A 22558-nucleotide genomic window follows, 5' to 3' on the forward strand; every position below is an offset into this window, starting at 1 on the left:
TGAGTACAGAGGCTCCTGCCATGAAACGAGGGCATTGCTGGCCCTCCTGGTGACATCATCCACCATTCCCTTTGTTGATCATCCTCCAGCTCATCATCCAGGCTCCTCATATAATCCTGACAGATGTCCATTCATCTGAAGGAGGTTCGTGCAACCACCTGCCCTGCCACCCGCTGATCATGCTCCCAGAGCATTTCCTTCACCTGCCTCGGCCCCCACTCCCCTTATCTACCCCAGCACAACTTCCCAGGTCTACCCAGGGCCCACCCCTTTTGTTTTAACATTGCTTCTTTCAATAAAGTCATTAGTGAAAAAACATTTAATCAAATAGGTGGGAAAAAACACACAGATATCCTACCACAGAAATATAGTTTATTTATCTAGGTTCTCTTTCAATTCTTGTCCATATGCATAAATACTTTACCACAAATATAATATCAGTGCACAGACTTTTTGGTACCTGGCTTTTTAAACAGATTATAAGCATTTTCAGGTTTCACTAATATCACTTTTAATAACCAACGAACAAACAAATTAAACTGGCAAATCAACTGAGCGAAAAATTAAATGTTTTTCCAACTGATGTATTCATTAGCGATACTCCCCACTGCTTTTCTTACTGACTTAGGTGCAGGGCGGTCTCCCTGGTCATCCTTTGGTCTTGAGAACTTCATCACTCAAGGCTTTCCACATTCAGTCCGGAATCTCAACCAGGCTCGCTCATGTGACACTGCAGGATCAGGCTGCAAAGGCGATGTCTCTTCACCTGGCTTGAGGGCTACGAGGTAGGCTGTTTCTTCTTGCATTTCACCCCGCTGTGCGTTTTCTGATGCCCTATCAGGTGCGAGCTCTGGGTGAAGGCCTTTCCGCACTTGTTACAGGTGTAGGGGCGCTCGCCGGTGTGAGTCCTCTGATGCCTGATGAGATGGGAGCTCTGGCGGAAGGCTTTGCCGCAGTCCTGACATGGGTAGGGCTTGGCCCCGGTGTGAGTCCGCAGGTGCTGGGAGATGGCCGAGCGGTCGTTGAAAGTCCTTCCACACTCGTGACACTCAAAGGGTCTCTCCCCAGTGTGAACCCTCTGATGCTGCGTGAGGGAGGAGCTCTGCACGAACGCCTTCCCGCAGTCCGGACACACGTAGGGCTTCTCTCCCGTGTGGATCTTTTTATGCACGGAGAAGTACCTGGGGTTCCGGAAGGTTTTCCCGCATTCGCTGCATCGGCACACCTGGCTCCCTTTGTGAATTCGCGTAAACGTGATCTGCTGAGTGCCCCGGGGTAAGGTTCTCCCACAGCTCCCGCTCTCCTGGTCCTTTCCCCTGCTGCAACTCTTCTGATGAAGTTTTACACAGGGGTTGTGTGTCGTCTTTTTGACCCTGGGGTCACGCTTGCGCAAGCGTTTTCTAGGAATGGCCTTCTGAAGGGAGATGTGGCTTGTGTCGGGACCTGTGCTTGCCTGGGGTTTGGGGCTTTCACCGGGTGGCTTCTGAGGGAGGGTTTTTTCCTGAGTGAGCACTACTGGTTTCAACGCTGTGTCCAAGACCTCCGGGGCCCCAGCCTGCAAGGTGTCTCCTGAGGTAGAGGGCTGGGTGTCATCCCTCGAGAATTCCTCCACTTTCAGGTGGCAGGCTGGCTCTTCCTCGGGTGTGTTGGGGTTTGGAGTTAACTGTTTGCTTTCCAGAGTAGTCTCCCACCCTGAAAGAAACACAAAGGTACAGACACTGTAAACAGAAAGTGCTAAAACGGGTCGACAGTACGACATAATTAAATGTCCAGAAGCTGTGTTTTCCAAGTACAGTCATGCACCCTGGGGAGGGAGACTGCAAGCAGTGAAGCAGCAAAGAGCGGCACACCGAGCTTGGGCAAGGGCTGCGGGCGTCTCCCAGCTCTGAGTCCCTGTTCTCATTCACCCTCAGGGTGGACAGCAAATCGGTCCTTCACTGGACCTGAGGCTGCCTCTGTTCTTACGAGCCCCACCCCTCCCAATGTAGTGTCAACTAGAGGCCCTGGACGGTGCAGGGGACTCGAGGGCAGGTCCAGGGCCCAGAGAGGGTGTAAGCCCTGACTCAGAGCCCCCATGGCATCCCAGTCCCGGAAGCGTGGAGGGCCTTACCCACAGAGACCAGGTGTCCAAAGGTCTCTAGCATCACGTCGTGGTACTCGGTCCTCTGTGTCAGGTCCAGCAGCCCCCACTCCTCCCTGCTGAAGTCCACAGCCACGTCCAGGAAGGTCACTGGTTCCTGCAATGTCACACACCTTGTATTTCAGCAGGAGGGTCAGGGAGTCCTTGCTGGGGACAGAAGAGAGGCTGGCGGGGACATTCCGACAGAGCTCACTGTGCTGGGATGCCCCAGCTTCGGAGGTTTGCTTGGAAACACTGACTGGGGCCTGTAAAAAGTCCAATGGGTCTGCTCTCACAAAACCAGAGTCTGGGGCCCAGGCTGGAGGAAGAGCCCTACTTCACAAGGAACTACAGAGTGCCACAAACAAACCGCCTCTACCCTTTCCCCATGACTTCCCACCGGAGACCACCCCTCGGGCCAGCCTTGCACCTCCCTGGGCATACCCCATCCTGGAACAGCCCCTCCCCATGGGGACAGGGGTTGCCTGGGGGTGGGGTGGCTGCCTGGGCCGCACCGTGATGAGTCCTTTCCGAGGAGCTGACCAGCACTCCGGGAGGAAGCGGCTTCCCACCGCCCTCTGTCTGGATCCGGGAGGCATTTTGCCCAAAAGGGGCAGAGCCTGCTTGAGAAGGAAGAGGCTGGAGCCCCTGAATACAGTTGTGCCTGAAGCCTGCACCAGACCACTCATTACACGAGAGCTGATAAATTCACTCCTACGCTCAAGCCAGATGTAAGCCCCGACCAAGATCACACAGACACCATCACTGGCTGCTCTCTAAGCCTCAACAGGCAGCAAGACAGGGCCAGTCCTATTTCGTCTACACCCCAGCTCTGATGATTTTGAAGCAAATCCCAGGCTTTGTTTCAGTTATAAACACCCAGCTCTGCGTTTCTGAAGGATGAAGCCTCTTTTGTTCTAACTGGGATCCAGCCTTGATCTGGACGCCTGCGCCCGAGGCTGCGAACGCTTGGCCCCTCCCCCTCTTCCCTCCAGATTTCCCGACTCCTGGTCACTGTGCCCTGTCGTGGTCTCCAATGACACCACAGTCGCAGGAGGGCAGGCCTCCCCTTCACACTCAGCACTCTGAAAGGCCTGCCTGTGGGAGGCCTGCAGGGGATGCTGGGACCAGAGAAGGAAAGGGTGACACTCCCCACTCACCTCAGGCAGTGCCTTCACCAGCCTGGTGGCCATGTCCTCCTCCTGCTGAGCTGTGGTCTGGAGAGAGCTGGTGGGGCCCTGGGTGGGCAGTGCTGGGAAGAGACGGCAGCGCAGGGTTAGGTGGGGCAAGGACAGCCCACGTCTATCTCCGGGACCCATAACTTATTGTGCCCCTCATTCTTCTCTCAAAGCCTGTGTCCAAATCCCCATGTGTGTGACCACAGGGCACCACTGTCCCCACTGCGGGTCCCATCCACTCCCCCTCCAAGGACTGTTCCGGACCCAGTCCCTCCCCTGAAGTAGCTGCCTCATCTCCACGCTCACCTCAGCAGCTGGCCTCACACCTTCTCCTCAGAGACAAAGACCCCATTTCCGGCCTCCACGCCCTCCACCCCTTCATCCTTCCTTCCTGCTACACCATGGAGTGGGGAACTTCCCCTGGCCCCAGGACCAGACTCATTCCCCCAAACCCATCTTGATGCAAATTTTACCAAGTTTCTTCCACCTCAGAAAACAGCTCTGCCTGGCTTTATGGCCCCTCTTGACCATGGCTCTTCGATGTCTGACTTTCTTTATGTGTCCTCACATGGTCCTTGGGCTTCTATAATGATGACGCCACCCCACTATCAAGGAGGACACACGATGTGACCCAGGCTGGCCCAGCAGGCCGTTGCTTCCTCCTGGCCAAAATGACTGGATCAGGGATGAACATGGGCCCCCCAGCCAGCCAATCAGAGCCAAAGGGGCATCTGTTGGAACATTTAGGAAAGAGAAATTCCATCCTGGGAGCCCCTACATGGAAACAGTGCCTTTGAGTGAAGCCATCAGAGGCCAGCAGAAGTATGATATAGCAGAGAGGACGAGTCCTGAAGATGAGTGGAGCTGCTGGGTCTAGCCATGGCTGAAGCTGGATCACCCTTGGACTTTTTCAATATATTGTCCTTCTCCCTTGGGCCACTCTGTGTAAGGCTTGTGGCAGTCATGCCTAAGAGGTTCAATGGACATGCTGATCACAAACGCAGGACTCATAGGGTTCCCTGGAAGGCCTCTTTTGTTGTCCCCTGTAACACTAATTGGTTTCATTCACCCCCAAGGTGTGAAACGGACTCACTGCCTTTCATCTCAATGAGCTCAACAACTGCCTCCCTGGCACCTATATTAGTTTCCTGGTGCTGCTGTAACAAGCTGCCATGCCAGTGGCTCAAAATAACACAAATTTGCTGTCTTACAATTACGGAGATCAGAAGCCTGACACAGCCTCGAAGGGCTAAAATCAAAGTGTTCACAGGGCTGCATTCCTTCCGGAGGCTTCAGGGAGAACATACTCCTTGCTCCTTCCAGTTTTTAGAGGCTATGTAAAATACATTGCTCGTGACACTTTCCTTGTATCACCCCTGCCTCAGTTTTCACATCTCCTATTCTGACTCTGACCCTCCTGCCTGCCGCTCATAAGGACCCTCATGACATTGGGCCCATCCAAGTAATCCAGGATAATCCGTCCACCTCAAGATCCTTAACTTAATCACACATGTGAAATGACTTTTGCCATGTGAGGTTCAAGGGGTTCCAATGTGGATAACTTTGGGGCCCTCACCCTGCAGACAACAGCACCCCAGACTCGGTGCCTGTGGAAGAGACCACTCCCACTGCCGCCTGCCCCTCTCCTTCCCCACACCTGCTTCTCCAGGAAGCCCTCTTCTCTGAATCCCACCATCCAGCCTCAGATTCCCCCCTCCTCCTCAAGCATCAAAATCAATCAGTCAATCACGCATTCACTCAAGAAACGTCTTCCAGGTACCCATCACAGACACAGAGAGCAGGGTCTGCGCTCCACGGAACTCATCTTGAAGGACATCAAGCCTCATGGAGGCTGGCTCCCAAATACGTCCCGAACCTGTGCCGTCCCCCTGGCCCACCACCACCGTTACCCTCTCTACCCCACACTGTCAAACACACGTTCATTTGTCAGACTCCCATCTTTCTTGCTAGATTGGAGGCTTGTTGAGCTCGTAAGTCCATGAGTCCTGTCTATCTCAGTCACCATTTTATCCACAGCCTCCACTGAGTGTATGATGTTAGAAGGCACACCAGGGGACTTCTCTGGTGGCGCAGTGGTTTAAGACTCCGCGCTCCCAATGCAGGGGGCCCGGGTTCGATCCCTGGTCAGGGAACTAGATCCCACATTCATGCCACGGCTAAGAGTTCGCATGCTGTCACTAAGGAGCCCGCCTGCCACAACTAAGGAGCCCGCGAGCCGCAATTAAGGAGACAACCTGCCGCAACTAAGCCCCAGTGTAACCAAATAGTAAAATAAATAAATAAATATTAAAAAAAAAAAAAGAGAGAAGGCGTACCAGAAATACAACACCTGTGTGACTGATATTGATATAGCAGGGATCCCAGAGGGATGAAAATGAAGCACATTATCTGCTGGCTTCCATCAGAAATGTGTGGAGGGCTCATTAAAGAACGCAGTGCCAGGCCTCACCCAAGGGTTTCAGCAGCTCTGCCGTGGGGCCTGAGACCTTCCATTTCCACAAAAGGGTCCAGAGAGGAAGCCATTCTCAGAGCCTTGGCCCGGGGTAGTGACAGGTACGTCAGCAAGCAAGTATCTAAAGCTCTGACTCATGAACTGGGGTGGGGGGGGGGCAGATGCCCTTGGTGTAGATGGAGTGGGCACCAGCCTTCCCCTACCCCTCCCAGGAAGCCTGGGGCTCCTTCGCCCCCACCCTCCAAGATGCCTTCACAGGAACTGCTGTCTCCCCAGTCTTCCACTGCACTCACCTTCCTCCTCAGAGATCCAGGTCACATCCTCCACCAGGACTACTGCCTCCTGGCAGTCCACTGGGTGCTGCGACTCCACCCACATCCGGAGCTTCCCGGGCAGCGCGCCCAGGAACTGCTCCAGCACCAGCAACTCCAACATCTGCTCCCTGGAGTGAACCTCGGGCCGCAGCCACTGGCGGCACAGCTCACGCAGCCGGGCCAGGGCTTCTCGGGGCCCTGCCACCTCCTCAAAGCGGAATCCCCGGAACCTCTGGCGAGCGGTCTCAGGGTCAGTTGGATGCTTATCCAGATGTTGAGTGGGCTCCCTGAGGATGTCTGGGCTCAGGCCCTCATCTTCAGCATAGAGGGCGCGGATCTGGGCATTCCGGGGAAGAGCCACCTCCTCGTTCAGTGTGAGGATTTCAACAACCTCGATCTTCATCAGGGGATTCCCAGCAGGAAAAGGATGGAACTGAGGGTCCAACTGAGCCTCAGGACACTCTGTAAGTCAAAAGCAGAGCAAGACAGATGGCCAAAAAATGCATGAAAAGGTGAGCAACATCGTTAACCACCAGGAAAATGCAAGTCAAAACCACTGTGAAATACAATTTCATACTCTCTAGGATGGCTATTATCAAAGATGGGTGGTAACAACTGTTAGTGAGGATGTGGAAAAATTGGAACCCTTGTGCGCTGTTAGTAGGAATACAGACTGCTACACTACTTTGCAAAACAGTCTGGCAGCTCCTCAAAAAGTTAAACACAGAGTTATATCATGATCCAGGAGTTTCAATCAAAGAGAATTGAAACCATGTGTCGACACAAAAACTTGTACAAGAATGTTCACAGCAGCATTATTCATAATTGCCAAAAAGGGAAAACAACTCAAATGTCCATCAAATGATAAATGGACAAACAAAATATGGTCTAGCTATACAGCATGGATGAACCTTGACTACATTATGCTAAGTGAAAGAAGCCAGACACAAAAGGCCCCATACTGTATAATTCCATTTATATGAAATGCCCAATATAGGCAAATATATAGAGACAGAAAGCAGATAAGTGGTTTCCAGATGGGGGAACTGAAGGGCTTTGGGGTGATGGCTAAGGGATACAGGGTTTCTTCTTTGGGATGCAGAAACTGTTTTGAAGTTAGATCATACTTACGGTTGCACAGCCTTGTGAACATAGTAAAAACCACTAAATTGTATACTTTCAAAGGGTGAACTTTATGGTATATAAATTATATCTCAACATAGAAGGAAAAAAAAAGACCAAGAGATAACAAGAATTGTTATGCTGTATATGCCTGCAGCCATGAGGGGAATAGAACCTGATCCCACCTCCATGGGGGCCAAGAACAAGGATGTCTGGGAAAGGCAGGGACGCTGGGTCTTGTCATAGAGTCCACAGAGCATTTGCTGAACAGAACTCCAGGATGGTCCTGAAATGCTAAGGGAAGCTCTCTATAATTCCAAGAAGAAATGCTAATTCTAAATGACTTAGAGGTTTAAAAAAATAAATTAAAAAAAAGTAAATAACACAGACTATGATTTATTTTTGGTTAGATTTCTGTTTTATAGAGTTTTCTTTTTGACCCCAAGCCAATAATCTCCAATCAGAAACTTCTCCTTTTTTCCACTATGAATCTTCCCACTCCCAGCCTGCCTTAGTCTCTACCAAACATAAGGGACGGTGGCTGACCACCTTGCTAGGGTGGGCTCTGAGTAAGTAGCCTCTGCATGTCCTCCTCTGAGTGGTCTTTATTTCCACAACACTCACTTCCTAGCAATGCGGTAAATGATGAAATAAAACTGGAAGACACAGGTAGTGTTAAAACACAGGTCAAGAAAATTGTGAAAGATTCCCATGTAAGCATTAAAAAAATTAATACACTGGTTTTAGGGGGATTATGACAACATAGAAATGTTCCTGTCACATGAAGTAAAAAGCAGAACAGGAAATTACTATTGAATGAGTCCCCCTAAAACCAATTCTCCTGCCGAGTTTATGATTAACCTCTGTTATCCAAAACTTTATCCCCTTTCTTGTCCCTGCTGATCTCAATCCTGTGCTAACTGAACATCAATCAACCAGTGTCAGATGACCAATACTGCTGTGATTGACAACATCATTAAAGTACAAATTCAAGTTATCTCTTCACGGTAATATGAGCTAACAGATCCTGGAACCATGGACCACCTAGCCAGAGAATCCTAAACCAGAGACATGATGACTTCTGAAACCACGGTTAAGTAATGTCACAAAACGATGATTAATCCTAGACTCTCAGTTCTTCCTTTAAAACACTCCTAACTCAAAGACCAAGTTGGAGTGGATCTGAGACTTGTCTCCACGCAATAAACTCTTCGTTTGCTGCAAACTCCTGCTGTCAGAATTTGGCTTTCTATCCCTGGAGCACAGGAGCAACTTTGCTCACACTACTGTGGGAGTAATTACAATTGCGTTAGAAAAAAAAAAAAAAAAAGACTCAGGAAGCGATTAGGAGCAGCGGCTCCCTGCATACGCTGCCTCTGTGCTTTTCCTCGCCGTCTGCGGCCTCCCAAGCACCTGCCACATCGTCCACCGGGCGCACTTATCAGACAGCGTGGGCTGCTGGGGAGCTGGCTTTAGCTGAGTCCGCGGAGCGCGCCCTGCCCCGCCTCCAAAGGGTGAAGCGGTGAAAAGCCCATGCCCCACCCACCCCGACCCTGAAGCCTCACTCGCTCCTCTCAGAGCTCCAGGAGCGCGGGGCCGCGACTTCCGGCCTGGACGGAAGTGCGCCAGGCACCCTCCTCACTACAATTCCCAGGAGCCTCCACGCCGCGGACTTCCGGCCCCGCCATGTTGAGGGTTTGGGTTAGCCTGAGGCCCTTGGCAGGATGGTGGCTGCTCGGCTAGTGGTGGGGCTTTCGCCTCTGGCCTCCACTCGCGTTCTCTCCCGGCCTCCCCGGCGACGGTGGACGCGTCCTGGGGCGACGCCGACGCAGCCTCCACACACACCTATCCGAGCTGCAGGTCTTCCCCGTTGGGTGACGCGGGGTGAGGGGAGCGCGGCCGCTTTCCCCGAGAGCAACGACCACCCGGATTCCCCACCCACTTTCCTCCCCCGCCCCCACATTCTTCCCCTGTCTCCTTACGGCTTTGTCTTCCCTTCTCGGAAATTCCTGACTGCACACTTCGGGTCGGCGGCGGCCTCCACGGACCTCACGGGCGTCGCCCGTTGCTGGCGCGCTATCCGAGTGAGTCAGCTCGGGGTCAGGAGTCGCCCAGTGCCGGGTGGGGCCGCCCCGCCACCCCAGACTGGCCTTGGGCGCTCCAGGGTTGAAAAACAGGTCCTGGGCCATACTGTGGCTTATCGGCCGCTGCCAGTCACTTCTTTCCTACGTTTAAAGTGACTTTTTCCTTGATAAATATCATGGCAGGCATTTGATCTCTCACTTCTAACCTCTTCCCCCCACTTCCTCCCAAATAAGGTTTTGAGTTAGTTTCATCGGGAGGCTTGCCCGCCCAATTCATATCTGCGTTATCTTGAGCATTTAGTTCCCTTCCTGTTCCTTAGGATTTCTGGAGGGTAATCCCCACCACCACCCGGTCATTCTTGATTTGAAAGCTTAGTTCACTTTTCTTTCACTTACAGCTCTTAACAGCTCTTAAGGCTTGGTTGGAATTTCTCTCTGAGGATAACTTGGGAGATAGGAGTTTATACCAGAATCTCAGCAACACTGGCCTGAGAAGCAGCCCCCACAAGGGGTGGGCGTGGGGCTCCCTAGCGGCTCCGTGTTGGGCCACAGGCACCATTTTGAGCAATAATCATGCATGACACTTAAGAACAAACTTAATTTTCCGTATTGCTTCATAGCTTTTTAAATTCTTAAATTTCCGTTTTGTACTCCTTGGTTAATCAGAGGAATTTTTATTTAATGCTTTCTCCTTTAAAAAAACCACGTTGGGTCCTTTTTATTCTACTTCATCTCCTCCATCCCCACCCCTTCTCCTTTAATCTTGATCATGTATTTACTTCCTCTTATCCTCGGGGGCACCAGGGTGTTTTCTTAGAATCTTGCATTGAATGCTCACTGAAAATGTTTACAGTTTTAAACTGTAGAGCCTTTCTGGGTTTGGATGTCAGGAACTCTGCCGATGTTTTTGGCGCTGAGATTCCAGTGTATCCGCCTTCCCCCTGCTGTAGCAGCCCTTCAGGCGGACACTGGTTCTGCAGTTGTCATAAAGCACCTACAGGGTGCTCTGCAGTATGTGAGATGGCCACAAGCCTCTAAACCCATGGGTAAATGTCATCCTAGGCACCTCAGTCCTCTAACCGTCTCATCTCTTGGACCACTCCCCAAAACCTGTAAGGTAATCCTTACGGCTGTCCGTTCCAGAAAAGTATTCGCCCCACTTGACAGCTGTGTTTACCAGCTAACAAGGCTGAAACTGGATCCCCACCTCACTGAGGCAGGGCTGACTGACTCACCCACTTTCCCACCTGCCTGCCTGGGGCTGCATAAAATTATCCCTATCAGCTGCAGCTCCAAGTACTGGCTTTCAACCCACCAGCTGAATAACCCTGGGGGGAATTTGGGCAATTTAGTCCCCTCCCCTGCAACTCCCCTATCTAGCTAGGGGGCTATTACACAAATTCACTGAGCCTTTGGGCAAGGGGCTTAATTCTTCTGGGCCTCAGTTTCCCCTAAGTCCTAAGTGATTAGGGACCCAAAGCCAGTACTGCATGAACAATAGTAAAGGCTGATGGGAGCTGCTGTTTTCTTCTTCTAATTACCGTTTTCTACTCTCATGTTCTCTCTGCTGCTCCTTTCCAGGTAAGCTGTCTCCTTCATAGTGCCCACGTGCCCACTTTCCTAGGGAACGCGGACTGATTAACCAGGTACACTAGGGCTACCAGTCCACAAATATAATAGTAACTAATTACAATGATCTTTTACCAGCTTGTTGGGGGGCGGGGGCAGGGTCAGCTCCCCTCATCCCTGTTGCATACTCCCCTGTCCCTCTTCCTCCTTGTCCAGGATGCCCCCAGCTCTCACCCTTTCTCCTTTCCCCATCACTCTCTTCAGCTCTGCTGGGCACCCTGCTATATCGCCTTCTAAACGTGTCTCCCCCACTGCACCACTAAGGCTGCTAACTGGGTCTCGTGCATTGGAAACCCCTAGGCCAGATCCAGAGGAGGATCTGCCAAAGCCACTTATGACGATCTTTACATCAGTCAAAGTCTTTGAATCAGTAACAGTAGCTACCATTTCATGAAAGCCCCCCAGGACCTGGGCTTTTACACCACCACAGCCCCACTAAGCAATAGCGTCCAACCTTTACACAAAAGAAATCCAAGCTGGGAGAGGATAGGAACCTGCCCAAGGCCACACACTGGGGAAGGGAGCAGCTGGGATCCAAACCCTCTTCTTTTATGCCCCTTACACCAAAGAGGGCTTCACACAGCAACTATCTTACTTTGCCTCAAACGTGCCCAAATGTGTCTTATCCAGAAGTCATTGCACTTGCCTGTCTGATAGTCTCTCCTAGCATCTCCACCTTGATCTCCTTCCCCATCCAGCTCTCAGCTCTGATGTCATCATCTCAGAGCTATCTTCCTGCCCAGTTCTAAACTAGTATTGCCTACCCATGCTTCCCCACTCCTTGATAGATACCCTATTGTTTCATTTTTCTTCATAGCACTGATTGCCACCTTAAAGTATCTGACTCACTAATTTCTCTCCCCACCTTCTCTAGAACAGCACTGCCCAGTGGAACTTTCTTTGGTGAAGGAAATGTTCTAGATCTGCAGTGTCCAACACAGTAGCCATTAGCTGCAGGTGACCAGTGAACATTTGAAAGATGGCCAGTGCGACTAAGGAACTGACTGGTAAGTTCATTTTAGTCGGTTTACATTTAATCAGCCACAAGTGCTAGTGGCTACTCTAGAATGAATGTAAGCCCAGTGAGACAGGGGGCCTTTCCACCCTGTTCGTCGTGGTGACCCACCCCTATAACAGTACTTGGCATTTTGGCAGGTGCTCAAGCAGTATTTGTTGACACAACACAGCTACTAAGTGCCTTGGTGAACGGTTCACCAAGACATTTGGGCCTTTTAGCCTTATGTCTGGATTTACCCATATTTCAAATTTCAGGAAATCTCACTGGCACTGTGAGTGTCCCATCTGAAGTTACCATGGGAGGATGGCTGTTGCTACAAAGTTCCCATCTTTTACTTAGGAGCCTAAGCAGGCCATGGGGTAAGAGGACACTTGGTTTGCACCCCACCTGCTTCTTCCCAGACCAGCCAGGTCAGGGACTTGCATTCATGCTCCCACAGCAGCACTTCTGTGGAGGACTTATAGGACTTAAGAAAGGGACTTCACACACTTCTAGCCTTTGTAAGCTCTCAAAAGAAGTCAGTGCTTTTACAGTACTTACTTAAGTCTTCCATGGCACTCTAACATAACTTTCTCCAAATAGAGCCTGCTCATTAACAATTTATTCTTAGGTTCCATTTCAAAAAAGTATCACTCACAAAATCTATCCTCTATCTGTGTTAAATTGGTTATTCCTGGTATAAGCCAGAGCTATTCGCTTCTGTATTTTGCAATCTGTTGCAACTGCTCAACTCTTATAACTATTTCAGAGGATTAGCTTTTTTAAAAAAAGGTGTTAATTGTTACAAGCTACAAATATTTCCTCCTTTTCAATATTTTTCTCATTTTGTGCTTTGGTGAGAACGATGCTATGTATACATTGCAGAAGAACCTGTTAACATAGCACCCTGTGTTGTCATTGAGTAGCTAATGTTCCATGGAAACTATCTTTTAACAGGAAGCTGGAAAATATTCACTGCCCAGGTCAATATAGAAACACAACTAACTGGCCACTTTGTTCTAAGAAAAAGTTGGTTTTTACATTTCTCCTGGGACCAATTTTGCCAACTTTACACTTTTCCAGAAATCTTTCCATCTTATTGTTGGTTCTTTCCTGTACTCAACAAATAATTACTGAGCACCTACGTTGTGGCAGGAACTGGTGACATAGCAGGAAGAAGACAGTCGTTTCCATTTTATAAGCATAGTTACCGGCAGCACCTCTAAAAATGGAAAGTCACCCTCCCACCCAGTTTCCTTCTTGGGAGACAGTTACATTCTATCAGTTTCTATATTCTCCCAATGATAACCAATTGACACATTCATACTTGGTGTGTGTATAGTTTTAAGAAAAAAAACCCATGTACATCTATATATCTTTATATATGTGAAGATATGTATGTTAAAGATATATATTTTAAGAAATACGTATTTCTTGGAGATTGTTTCATATCAGTACATAGAGCTGGCTTATTCTTTATAACAGTTGGGTAAAGTACTATAATGAGAACTACATGTATTGCTGAATATCTGAATAGAGTTTCTTTTCCCTGTATAGGTTTTTAGTTTGCCTTTTATTTATTCTGTCTATCCAGAAAATGGGCTTTTTTTCTTCTTCATTTCTGACTCATTTATTCCTGCTTTTATCTTATTTTCCCTCAGGACTTTTGGAAGTATTTTTTCGCCAAAAAAGGTTTGAGTCAAATGCTTAGTTCATTTACTTTCCTTCTTATTCAATTAACAGTTAAAGCACTTCAGGCTTTGAAATTACTCCAGGGACTGTATCTGGACACCAGAGAGAGTGGTCCCCAGATAAAAGGATTAAGATTACATGGTCCTAGAGAACACATAGATGGATGATAACAGAGAACATAAAGTATTCTTGAATAAAGACTGCACAGTATGTGACCACACCCTGATAGGCTGGATTCCTGCCAAAACATGTTTGATGGTCACTCAAGATTGTAGACTTCTGCACCGTCCCCAAGGATGTGACCCTCTCAAAGTTCTTTGTAGCAGTATCTTAAGATTTCCCTTTATCATCCCTTACCTACTCTCTTGTCTCAGAGCCTGGCCTAGTCTTCAGAGTCTCCTCTTTGAAGATTCCCTCTTGTCTCTTGAAAATTTTCCAACCATTTATTCTCTCAACAGTTTCCTGAGCTAGAAAGTCAGTCATTGTCCTAGAACTGGGGACTTACAAGGAAAACTGAAATAAGGATGCATGCTCTCACCCATGCTACTTAACATCTGTTCTAGATGTTCACATCAGATAGATAATAGAACCCAAATTGGAAAAACAGAATGTTTTACTATGTATTTGTACAGTTGACCCTTCATGTCTGACTATACTACGCCACTTTATTTTCTTTTTAAATATGGAACGCTTCATGAATTGTATGTCATCCTTATGTAGGGGCCATGCTAATCTTCTCTGTATTGTTCCAATTTTAGTATATGTGCTGCCAAAGCGAGCACTGTACTACACCATTTTATATAAGGGACTTGAGCATCTACGGATTTTGGTATCCATAGGAGTCTGAAACAATCCCCCATGGATACCAAGGGATGGCTATCCTTACGTGATCAAAGTTTTGCAGAGTTCGCCTTCCTTATGACCTATCTGACATAAAAACAATGAGACATTTCATTTATATTATTAAGTGTGGTTCTTTTCAGTGTAAGTTTTTCTGTTGTTCTGTCAAATAAGGTGAGAGCTAAGATTAATGATTTGCCTGTGCATATTGCATTGAGAGTCTACTCTCATATGAGTCCTCTGATCTGAACACAATGAGGACTCCTACTGAAGGGCTTCTTGCCAGTGGGTTCTGTGACTCCTGAAACCTTCCTAACACTAATTATTTTCTCAGACACTCTCCAGTATGACTTCTATGATGCTGAAAAAGAGAGCTATTCATGAAACCTTTCCATAGCAGTCATGTTCCCATGATTTCAGAGTTCTCAGATATAATTATTTGGTATAAGAATTTTTCCAAATTGAACAGAACTGGAACTTCTTGTCCAGTATGAATTCTCTCAAATCAGACTATATCAGGCCAGAAGCCTTTCCTGCTATGATTATATTCCTGAGATTTCTTCCATGTTTGAGTTCTCATGTTGAAAACTCACGATGAAAAGGATTTCCTCCATTCAGGGTCTCTTGTGTGAGCTTTCTCTTAAAGGCTGAGCTGAGAATAGGCTTTCTCACACTAGTCTTGTTCTTGAAAGAATTATCCTTTGTATAAAACAATTGACTTCCTACATCCCCCACATGTTGGTTTTATATAGCCCATGTGAGTCCTCTCAGGCTACACAAAGGATGAAATCTGGAGAAGAATTTCCTTCTCTTCCTCCCAACAAAAAAATCTTCTTGTACAAGCTATTTTTTTCTATTGATGTTTGTACTAATTTGAGAGTTGCCACGTTCACATTTGCAGGGCTCTTCTCCTGCTTAAATTCTTAACCAGTCAAAAAAAGTTAAATATCCTTCAGGCTTTCCTACAATCATGACCTTCAAAATAGTGTCTTTATTCTTTTCCTAATGTTTGAATCTAGATTATGTCTCAAGCTTTCCACCCAAACCACACATATAGTAATACTTTCTTGAAGAACACTGAGTGAGAAGGTGGAAGATTTGAGTGCCATCAAGTATTTCTCCACATTCCTTATCTTCATAGCATCTCTTCAAATTAGTGCCTTCTTGAAGATGAATACCTGTCTTCAGCATTTATCCAGTCTCCCTTCTACTTCAACCAATGCCTATGCTGCCATTTTTACTGTCATGGAGAGATGAAGACATGCAAAATGAGCTGCATCAGAGAGGCCTAGCTTTCATTCAGTTCCAGTTCTCTGCACTGAGGAGAGGCACAGCTACATTAGTGCTGAGAGAAAGAGACCACTGCAGGAGATGAGAAGTTCTCTTAATAGTAAAGCAGGCCATTCCAAACACCTATGATTCCCATGTTTTTATGTACTGCCTCAAGAGGAGGTCCAGGCAGATACATTCAGCTGGCTTTACAAACCTCTACCTGGGTGTTTCTAAGTCCCCTCTCATTCATACTTCATTAACAGAACCAGTCAAGACATGGGAGAGTTCTAAAAACATTTGGATCTAGGTGAAAGCTATTAGGTAGTTCTTTGTACTAGTCAACTAGCTGTTTACCTAAAATTATTTCAACATAAAAATAAAAACCAAAGAAAACCTCTATTTCCACCCTTCAAAAGTCTCTGCCTTTATCAGACTTAACCATGTCAATGACTAATGCCAAAAATTCCAGGGTCGTAATATCGCTGTTATTGTATTTTTAAAATGAAATACTGATACGTTAAAAAAAATATATATAGTAAATACATATGTTACAAAGAATAGTCACAGGAAATCCCTTGAAGCTTTCACCTATGAGCAGTTCTTGGCACCTTCCTTTCCTTTGCTCTCTTGGGTCAATTACTCAACTAGCCCCACTGAATCCACCTACGAATGGGGAGGAGCCAGCTTCTCCCCAACCCTGCTGCTACGCTGTCAGGCCAGGTATTGCCACCTCTTCCCTAGATGCTACCACAGCCTGCTGCCTGCTTCCGTCTGTGCCCTTCCATCTTCACAGAGTGAGCTGTGAAAAGCATACCACACACGTACTCAATGAAAATCAAACCCCCTTCACAGTGGAAGCGCTGTGTGCTCTGCCAAACTTAACTTGCACGTCAGTACACCTCGGTTACCTCCTCCCAGCCCAGTGGGTGACTTTCCATTCCCAGAATGTGCCATGCCTGCTCCATTCTCACAGTAACCCCAAGTGGTGTTTGTATCTGGAAGCTCTTCCCCACCACTCTTAACGTCTGCTGACTTTCTTTTCTTCAGGAATCGGCTTAAATCTCACCTCTGCATTGTCACCTGACCAACTCTTCTAGAGTAATTCCCCATTGCTCCCTACTTTACACCATGTTCTTTTTCTTCTCAGTACTTACCACTGTTTGTGTTTACACAGTTATATCTATGTAGCTTGTTTGTAGAAGGCTGTCATCTATTAGACTAAGGAGTCTACAATGGCAGGGATTATGTTAGGTCTTTGGCTTACTACCTAAGTGTACAGTTTTTTGTTTTTGTTTTTATATTGCATAGGACACAAGAGGCCTTCCACAAATATTTGTGAAGTAAAGGGGAAGCAGTGGAAGAAAAAAAATCACATAAAGGACTCTTTGTGACACAGCAGAAACGTGTTAAGCACCTATCACCTCAGGCCTAGCCTGCAATTGTCCTGGTAAGCCTCCCTGCACAAGGTCTCTCGTTCTGGAGCACCACCCCTGAATCTCCTGTCACCTGTCAAGCCAGCTCCCCTGAGATGTGCAGAACCATAGGCGCCCAATGCCCCCCGACAGCAGCTAGATTTAGGAAACTACTAGACCATCCAGAATTGCATGCCTGGGAGGTTTGCCCACATGGGACTTAAGTTCCAGAGAGGATGAGACACAGACCTAAGCCAGAGCCACAAAGATGGGAAGAGACCTTAGGAGGCTGGATCAACCGCGGGGAAAGAAACCATGTTGGGTGAATACAAAGTGCTTGTGTTGCTGGGGACCTTCCAGGTAAGGTTTGGTTTAGTGACCTGTGCTCATGGTTAGAAGGGAGGTTTTCACTGTAGAGAATGAAAGGAATGACGTGAATATGGAAAAGAAAAAATATTAATGTTGAGCCATCAGGCTAACAAAGGAGTCCAGGAAAGGGGGACAAAGAGTCAGTGAAGACTCTAGTCTATGTTGTGGCAAACAGAAGGTCATCACCAAAGATGGGGCCAGGTGCAGGCTTCACAGCTGAAGACTGCCAGGTTGCTCCGAAGCCACTTTCATGAGAGCAGAGAAAAAAGGCGGGCAGAACACCCAAAGTTCTCCTTATAAAGGCAGTACACTCTGATACAGAAGTGTCCAAAAATAACAAACAAAAAGAAGAAAACCACCTACATCCCCAACCTAATTTATGAATATTGATGCAAAAACCCTAAAAAAATAAGATAGCAGACACCAGCAACACATTACAACAAGGGCACTTCTATGATTATGTCACTGTTAATTGTTCAAATGAGAAAATCCCCATGGTCGCTTTGGAGGGGGGAAATTGGGGCTATTACTAATTTTCATTTATTAGAAAGGGTGAGGTGACTATTTCTTTATCCAGATAAAAACTGATTTGAATCACAGAATCCAGCAGCATGCTTGTCAAAACCTAGAGATTTGCCCTTTTAAGTCTAAGACCGGATACTCAAATCATCACACTCTCAGCCCAGTGTTTTGGAAGTCCCAGATATGATGAATGCAATTACATGATCGTGCAAATGAAGTAAAATAATACAACTGCCTCCTCCTTTATACTTGCCAGTAAGATGACTTTGTACTGAGAAAATTAGTGAGACTCTAACAAAACTGTTACAAATAATAAGAGAATTTAGCAGCATGACAGGTTCATCTGCAACAACTAAGGAAGACTGCAAGGGATGATTAACCTGAGCAGATTAACAGCAACTACAGTGAACTCCCAGCAGCACTTGGAAGGCCTGACTAGCACAGTGAGGTAAGCACATCCCTCTGTACACCAGTGCCAAAACTCAACTGAGACCAGTTCTGCATCAAGGAATGTCTGAATCCAATCAAATGTAAGACACCTTCTAACAAGATTTTCTCAATGAATCCTGACAAGCTGATGGTGAGTTCATTTGGTTGAAAACAGATGTGTTGTTTTTTTTAAATAATGAGAGGAACTACCATTTATCCAAGTTTGTTGTAAAGTTACAATAAGTACAGCAATATGGTGTTTACTCAGACACTGACAGAGACCATGGGAGCATAAGGGGCCAAGAAGGCCTGCACATGGTGATGACTATGGGAATTAAGTCTGTGATAAAGACGGCGTTTCCAATAATGAGAAGAACCAAGTCAGAAAACGGTGTTGAAAAAACTTGTGCCCCACATCATATACACAAGGAAACCCAGTTATAGGAAACAGCTACCCCCCCCACAAAAATACCAGAATTGACAAAAGTATTGGTACAACCTGCCTATGTATGACATGAAACCTAGAATAGGAGTAAAGACAGATTTGAAAGAAAAAATATCTGAAATCATAAAACTTCTTTATGGAGACTAAATAAAGGTAAAAGATAAATGTTGGGGCTTCCCTGGTGGCGCAGTGGTTGAGAATCTGCCTGCTAGTGCAGGGGACACGGGTTCGAGCCCTGGTCCGGGAAGATCCCACATGCCGCGGGGCAACTAGGCCCGTGAGCCACGGCGACTGAGCCTGCGCGTCTGGAGCTTGTGCTCCACAACAAGAGAGGCCGCGATAGTGAGAGGCCCGCGCACTGCGATGAAGAGTGGCCCCCGCTTGCCACAACTAGAGAAAGCCCTCGCACAGAAATGAAGACCCAACACAGCCATAAATAAATAAATAAATAAAAAGGCCAAGCATTTGAAGCCCTTTAAAAAAAAAAGGTAAATGTTGGACTGGTATTTGCAGTATTAACATCCATAACATATAGTATATAGAGTCCTCCTGACCACACACACACACAAGACAAACCAAATAGGAAAAGGGAAAATACATAAACTAACAAAAGCAAAAATACAAATGATCTGTAAACTTATGAAAATACGTGCAACTTCATGAGGGAAATATGAACTAAACTGAACATATCTTTTCCCATCAGATCTGAAAATCTTAAAAGAGGACTATAAATCGCTGGTATCTTATGAAAAGGAAAAGCTCTCATGTTCTTGAGCAGCTATATGTATTTTAAAAGATCTTAGCAGTTTGTTGCTACCAGATTTTTTCACTTACATCTTGGTTGATTCTAAGTTCCATTTCTAGAAATCCTTACCTACAAAAAACCAACTTGAGTGCAAAAAAAAGTATGCGAGGAAGTTTTTTGCAACAACTTGAATGTCCATCAAGAGTGAAAAAATCAGGGCATCCCTGGTGGTGCAGTGGTTAAGAGTCTGCCTGCCGATGCAGGGGCCACGGGTTCGTGCCCTGGTCCGGGAAGATCCCACATGCCGCGGAGCAGCTGGGCCCGTGAGCCATGGCCACTGACCCTGCGCGTCCGGAGCCTGTACTCCGCAACGGGAGAGGCCACAACAGTAAGAGGCCCGCGTACCGCAAAAAACAAAAAAAGTAAAAAAATCAAATGTGGACTACACTTGCATTTGTTAAAATGAATGATGCAGACCTGTCTGCACTGAGTATGGAAACACCTCCCAAAACAAACATATATCCATAAATGTAAATGTATCTAAAAAATCTAGCCAGAGACACACACCAGTTACTGGAGATGACAGGATGGAAGGGCAGTTAGACAATGAGTGAAGCAGGGTGAGGGAGCCCCTGTTGCTAACATGGCACCGGCAACAGGTTCATGTTCATGTTCAACCAAGCAGTACACCCTGATTCTGAAGCCAGAGGAAAATGCAGGGCTTGATTCAGCATGTCTGCAGCTACTCATCACAACACCCCACTGGGGGTTTTCCCCATCCACCTCCTTTTCTAAGACACTAGTTCCTCACTAACCAGGACTCCCGTGCCAGGACTCCCATGTGCCTGGTTCTCACCTGAAAAGGTGTCTCGAGGAATTCCTCTCTCCACCGACCAGAGCTCTTCCTCCTCCTCTAACTGAGATACCACATCTGGCTTGGAAAGCTGATGTTCTGCCCAAGGGAAAAGAGACAGTGCTTGGGGCGGGGGTCTGTGTTTGGGAGAAAATACTTTCCTGCTGTAGCGATTCTGTCCCTGTGTTCTCCCCTGCTAGGGCATGACTTCTGGTCTAGGGCAGTGTTAATAACCCTACCCATCCCATTTGCCAGCTGCTTGCTTTTCTGGACTCCTTTGCCAGTAAAGGAGGCACTGGGACCTGGTTTTGGCCAGCAAGACACAAAGGGAAGTTTGTCAGCTGGGGGCCTAAGGCATTTTTATTTTTCTTTGTATGACAGCTGTAGAAAGAGAACTAGCCAGGGTTGCCATCTCTCCTTCTTTCTGCCTTGAACATGGACATGATGCTTGGCATCACGGCCATGCATATACTAACCTAAGAATGGAAAACTTCACGCTAACCATGGAGAGATGGAAAGGATGAGGGTCTCTGATGATACTCCTGAGCTGTCAGACACAGACACCCCGTCCTGAAATTCTTGTTACAAACACAGTAAACATCCACTGCGGCATCTGGAAACATTCCTGATAGACCCACCTCCCTGGTATTCAACGCTTCTGACGGATGGACTAGGTAAAGCTTCAGAAGTTATATGTGAAATTGCCCTTTTCCAATGGGTACAAAGTAAAGCCCTCTCCCTCAGGCTCCAGGGCCTTGACATTTGAACTCGGATCCCTGCAGGCTGAGCCGAAGCAGACACACACTTCAGAGGCACCACATTCGTGCTGCAAAGCGCAGATCTTTATTGACACAGAGGCCATCCTTACCCACTGAGACAAGGTTCCTGTAGTTCTCCAGCAACACCTCCCTGTACAGGGACTTCTGTTCGAGGTCCAGCATTCCCCACTCATCCGGGGTAAAACCCAGGGTCACATCTTCAAAGATCACTGGTTCCTAAAACCCACAGGTGCGTGTTCAGCCAGGGCCTGTTGTCACCCATGCTGACAGGAAGGGGAGGCTGACTGAGCACATGTAGGCACAATCAACACGGTGACCTGAGCATTCCAGGTGTGTCTCATCATGAGTTCCTGCATTTGTCTGAAACAGCAAACCCAAGCTTGACCCTATCAGGTCACAGCAAGGAAGACAACCCATGAGGCTGGAGAAGGTTTTTCATTCTCTGAAAACCTCTCCATTTTTTGTTGACCTGGGGATTCCAACATTTGTATCAGTGTGTATACCTCCTGCTAGGAGATTGTGTGAGCTGAATGATCAAACCACAGCCTTCAGCCCCCACCCACTTCCCATACTGCTTCTACTTCCTTCACCTGTCAAGGATTCATCCTCAGCTCTCTTCTCTCAGGGACTAAGCTCTAATGCCAAAGTACTGTTTAAATATAAGCCTGATCCCTGCTTAGACCTGACAATGCATACCCCCATCCCACCCCCAGTTTAAACGGTAAATTAGTATCCCCCATACTTGGACCTCTATTCTAACCACTCCCTTGGAAAGTAACTTGTTATCACTCCACTCACTAGGGTCTCTTCTTCCCATCCACTCCCCCTCCCCTTCCCCTTCCCGAGATGCTACGGGGCCCGGGGGCATCTCAGGGAAGGTGGTGTCCCACCATCAGCCCGCCACCCCCGCTCCCAAATCCAGGGGTAGACTCAGAAACTCATAAAGAAGCCTCTACTCACACGGAACCAGGCCGTCGGAAGCCCGGTGGCCATACCTTCCTCTTCCTCAACGTGTCTCGTGGGAGTGGGCAGAGTCCTGAGAAGGTCGAATTTGGGAGGTGGGAGGGGCATGAGCGCTACGCCAAGGCCCCCCGCCCCCCTCGGCCCAATCAACAGGAAATGACAAGTCCATTCCCCACCTCGGAAGACGCCCTAAAGGAATGTCTCCACCTGCTCTTGAACACGCAAAGGGACGGTTTCCCACCTTCCTCACCGAGAGGGAATCGCCCCCCGCCCCCGTCTGCCCGCAGGCGCCGGGAGGGGGTGGCCCCGCCCCGCGTCCTC

General features: G+C 47.7%; 1 protein-coding gene across 1 annotated transcript; it reads right to left on the minus strand.

The window, feature by feature from the left end:
* Positions 1–338: 338 nt before the first annotated feature.
* On the minus strand, positions 339–22345 carry ZNF274 (zinc finger protein 274; the record flags this gene model as incomplete). Its single annotated transcript, XM_082677305.1, has 7 exons — positions 339–1692; positions 2111–2237; positions 3280–3371; positions 6064–6546; positions 20499–20594; positions 21364–21490; positions 22235–22345. 7 exons carry the CDS (start codon positions 22343–22345, stop codon positions 779–781), a joined length of 1950 nt encoding a protein of 649 aa, XP_082533431.1. The 3' UTR covers positions 339–778.
* Positions 22346–22558: the final 213 nt, after the last annotated feature.

Source organism: Grampus griseus (genome assembly GCF_964374135.1).
Source record: "Grampus griseus genome assembly, chromosome: 19".
Taxonomy (NCBI): domain Eukaryota; kingdom Metazoa; phylum Chordata; class Mammalia; order Artiodactyla; family Delphinidae; genus Grampus; species Grampus griseus.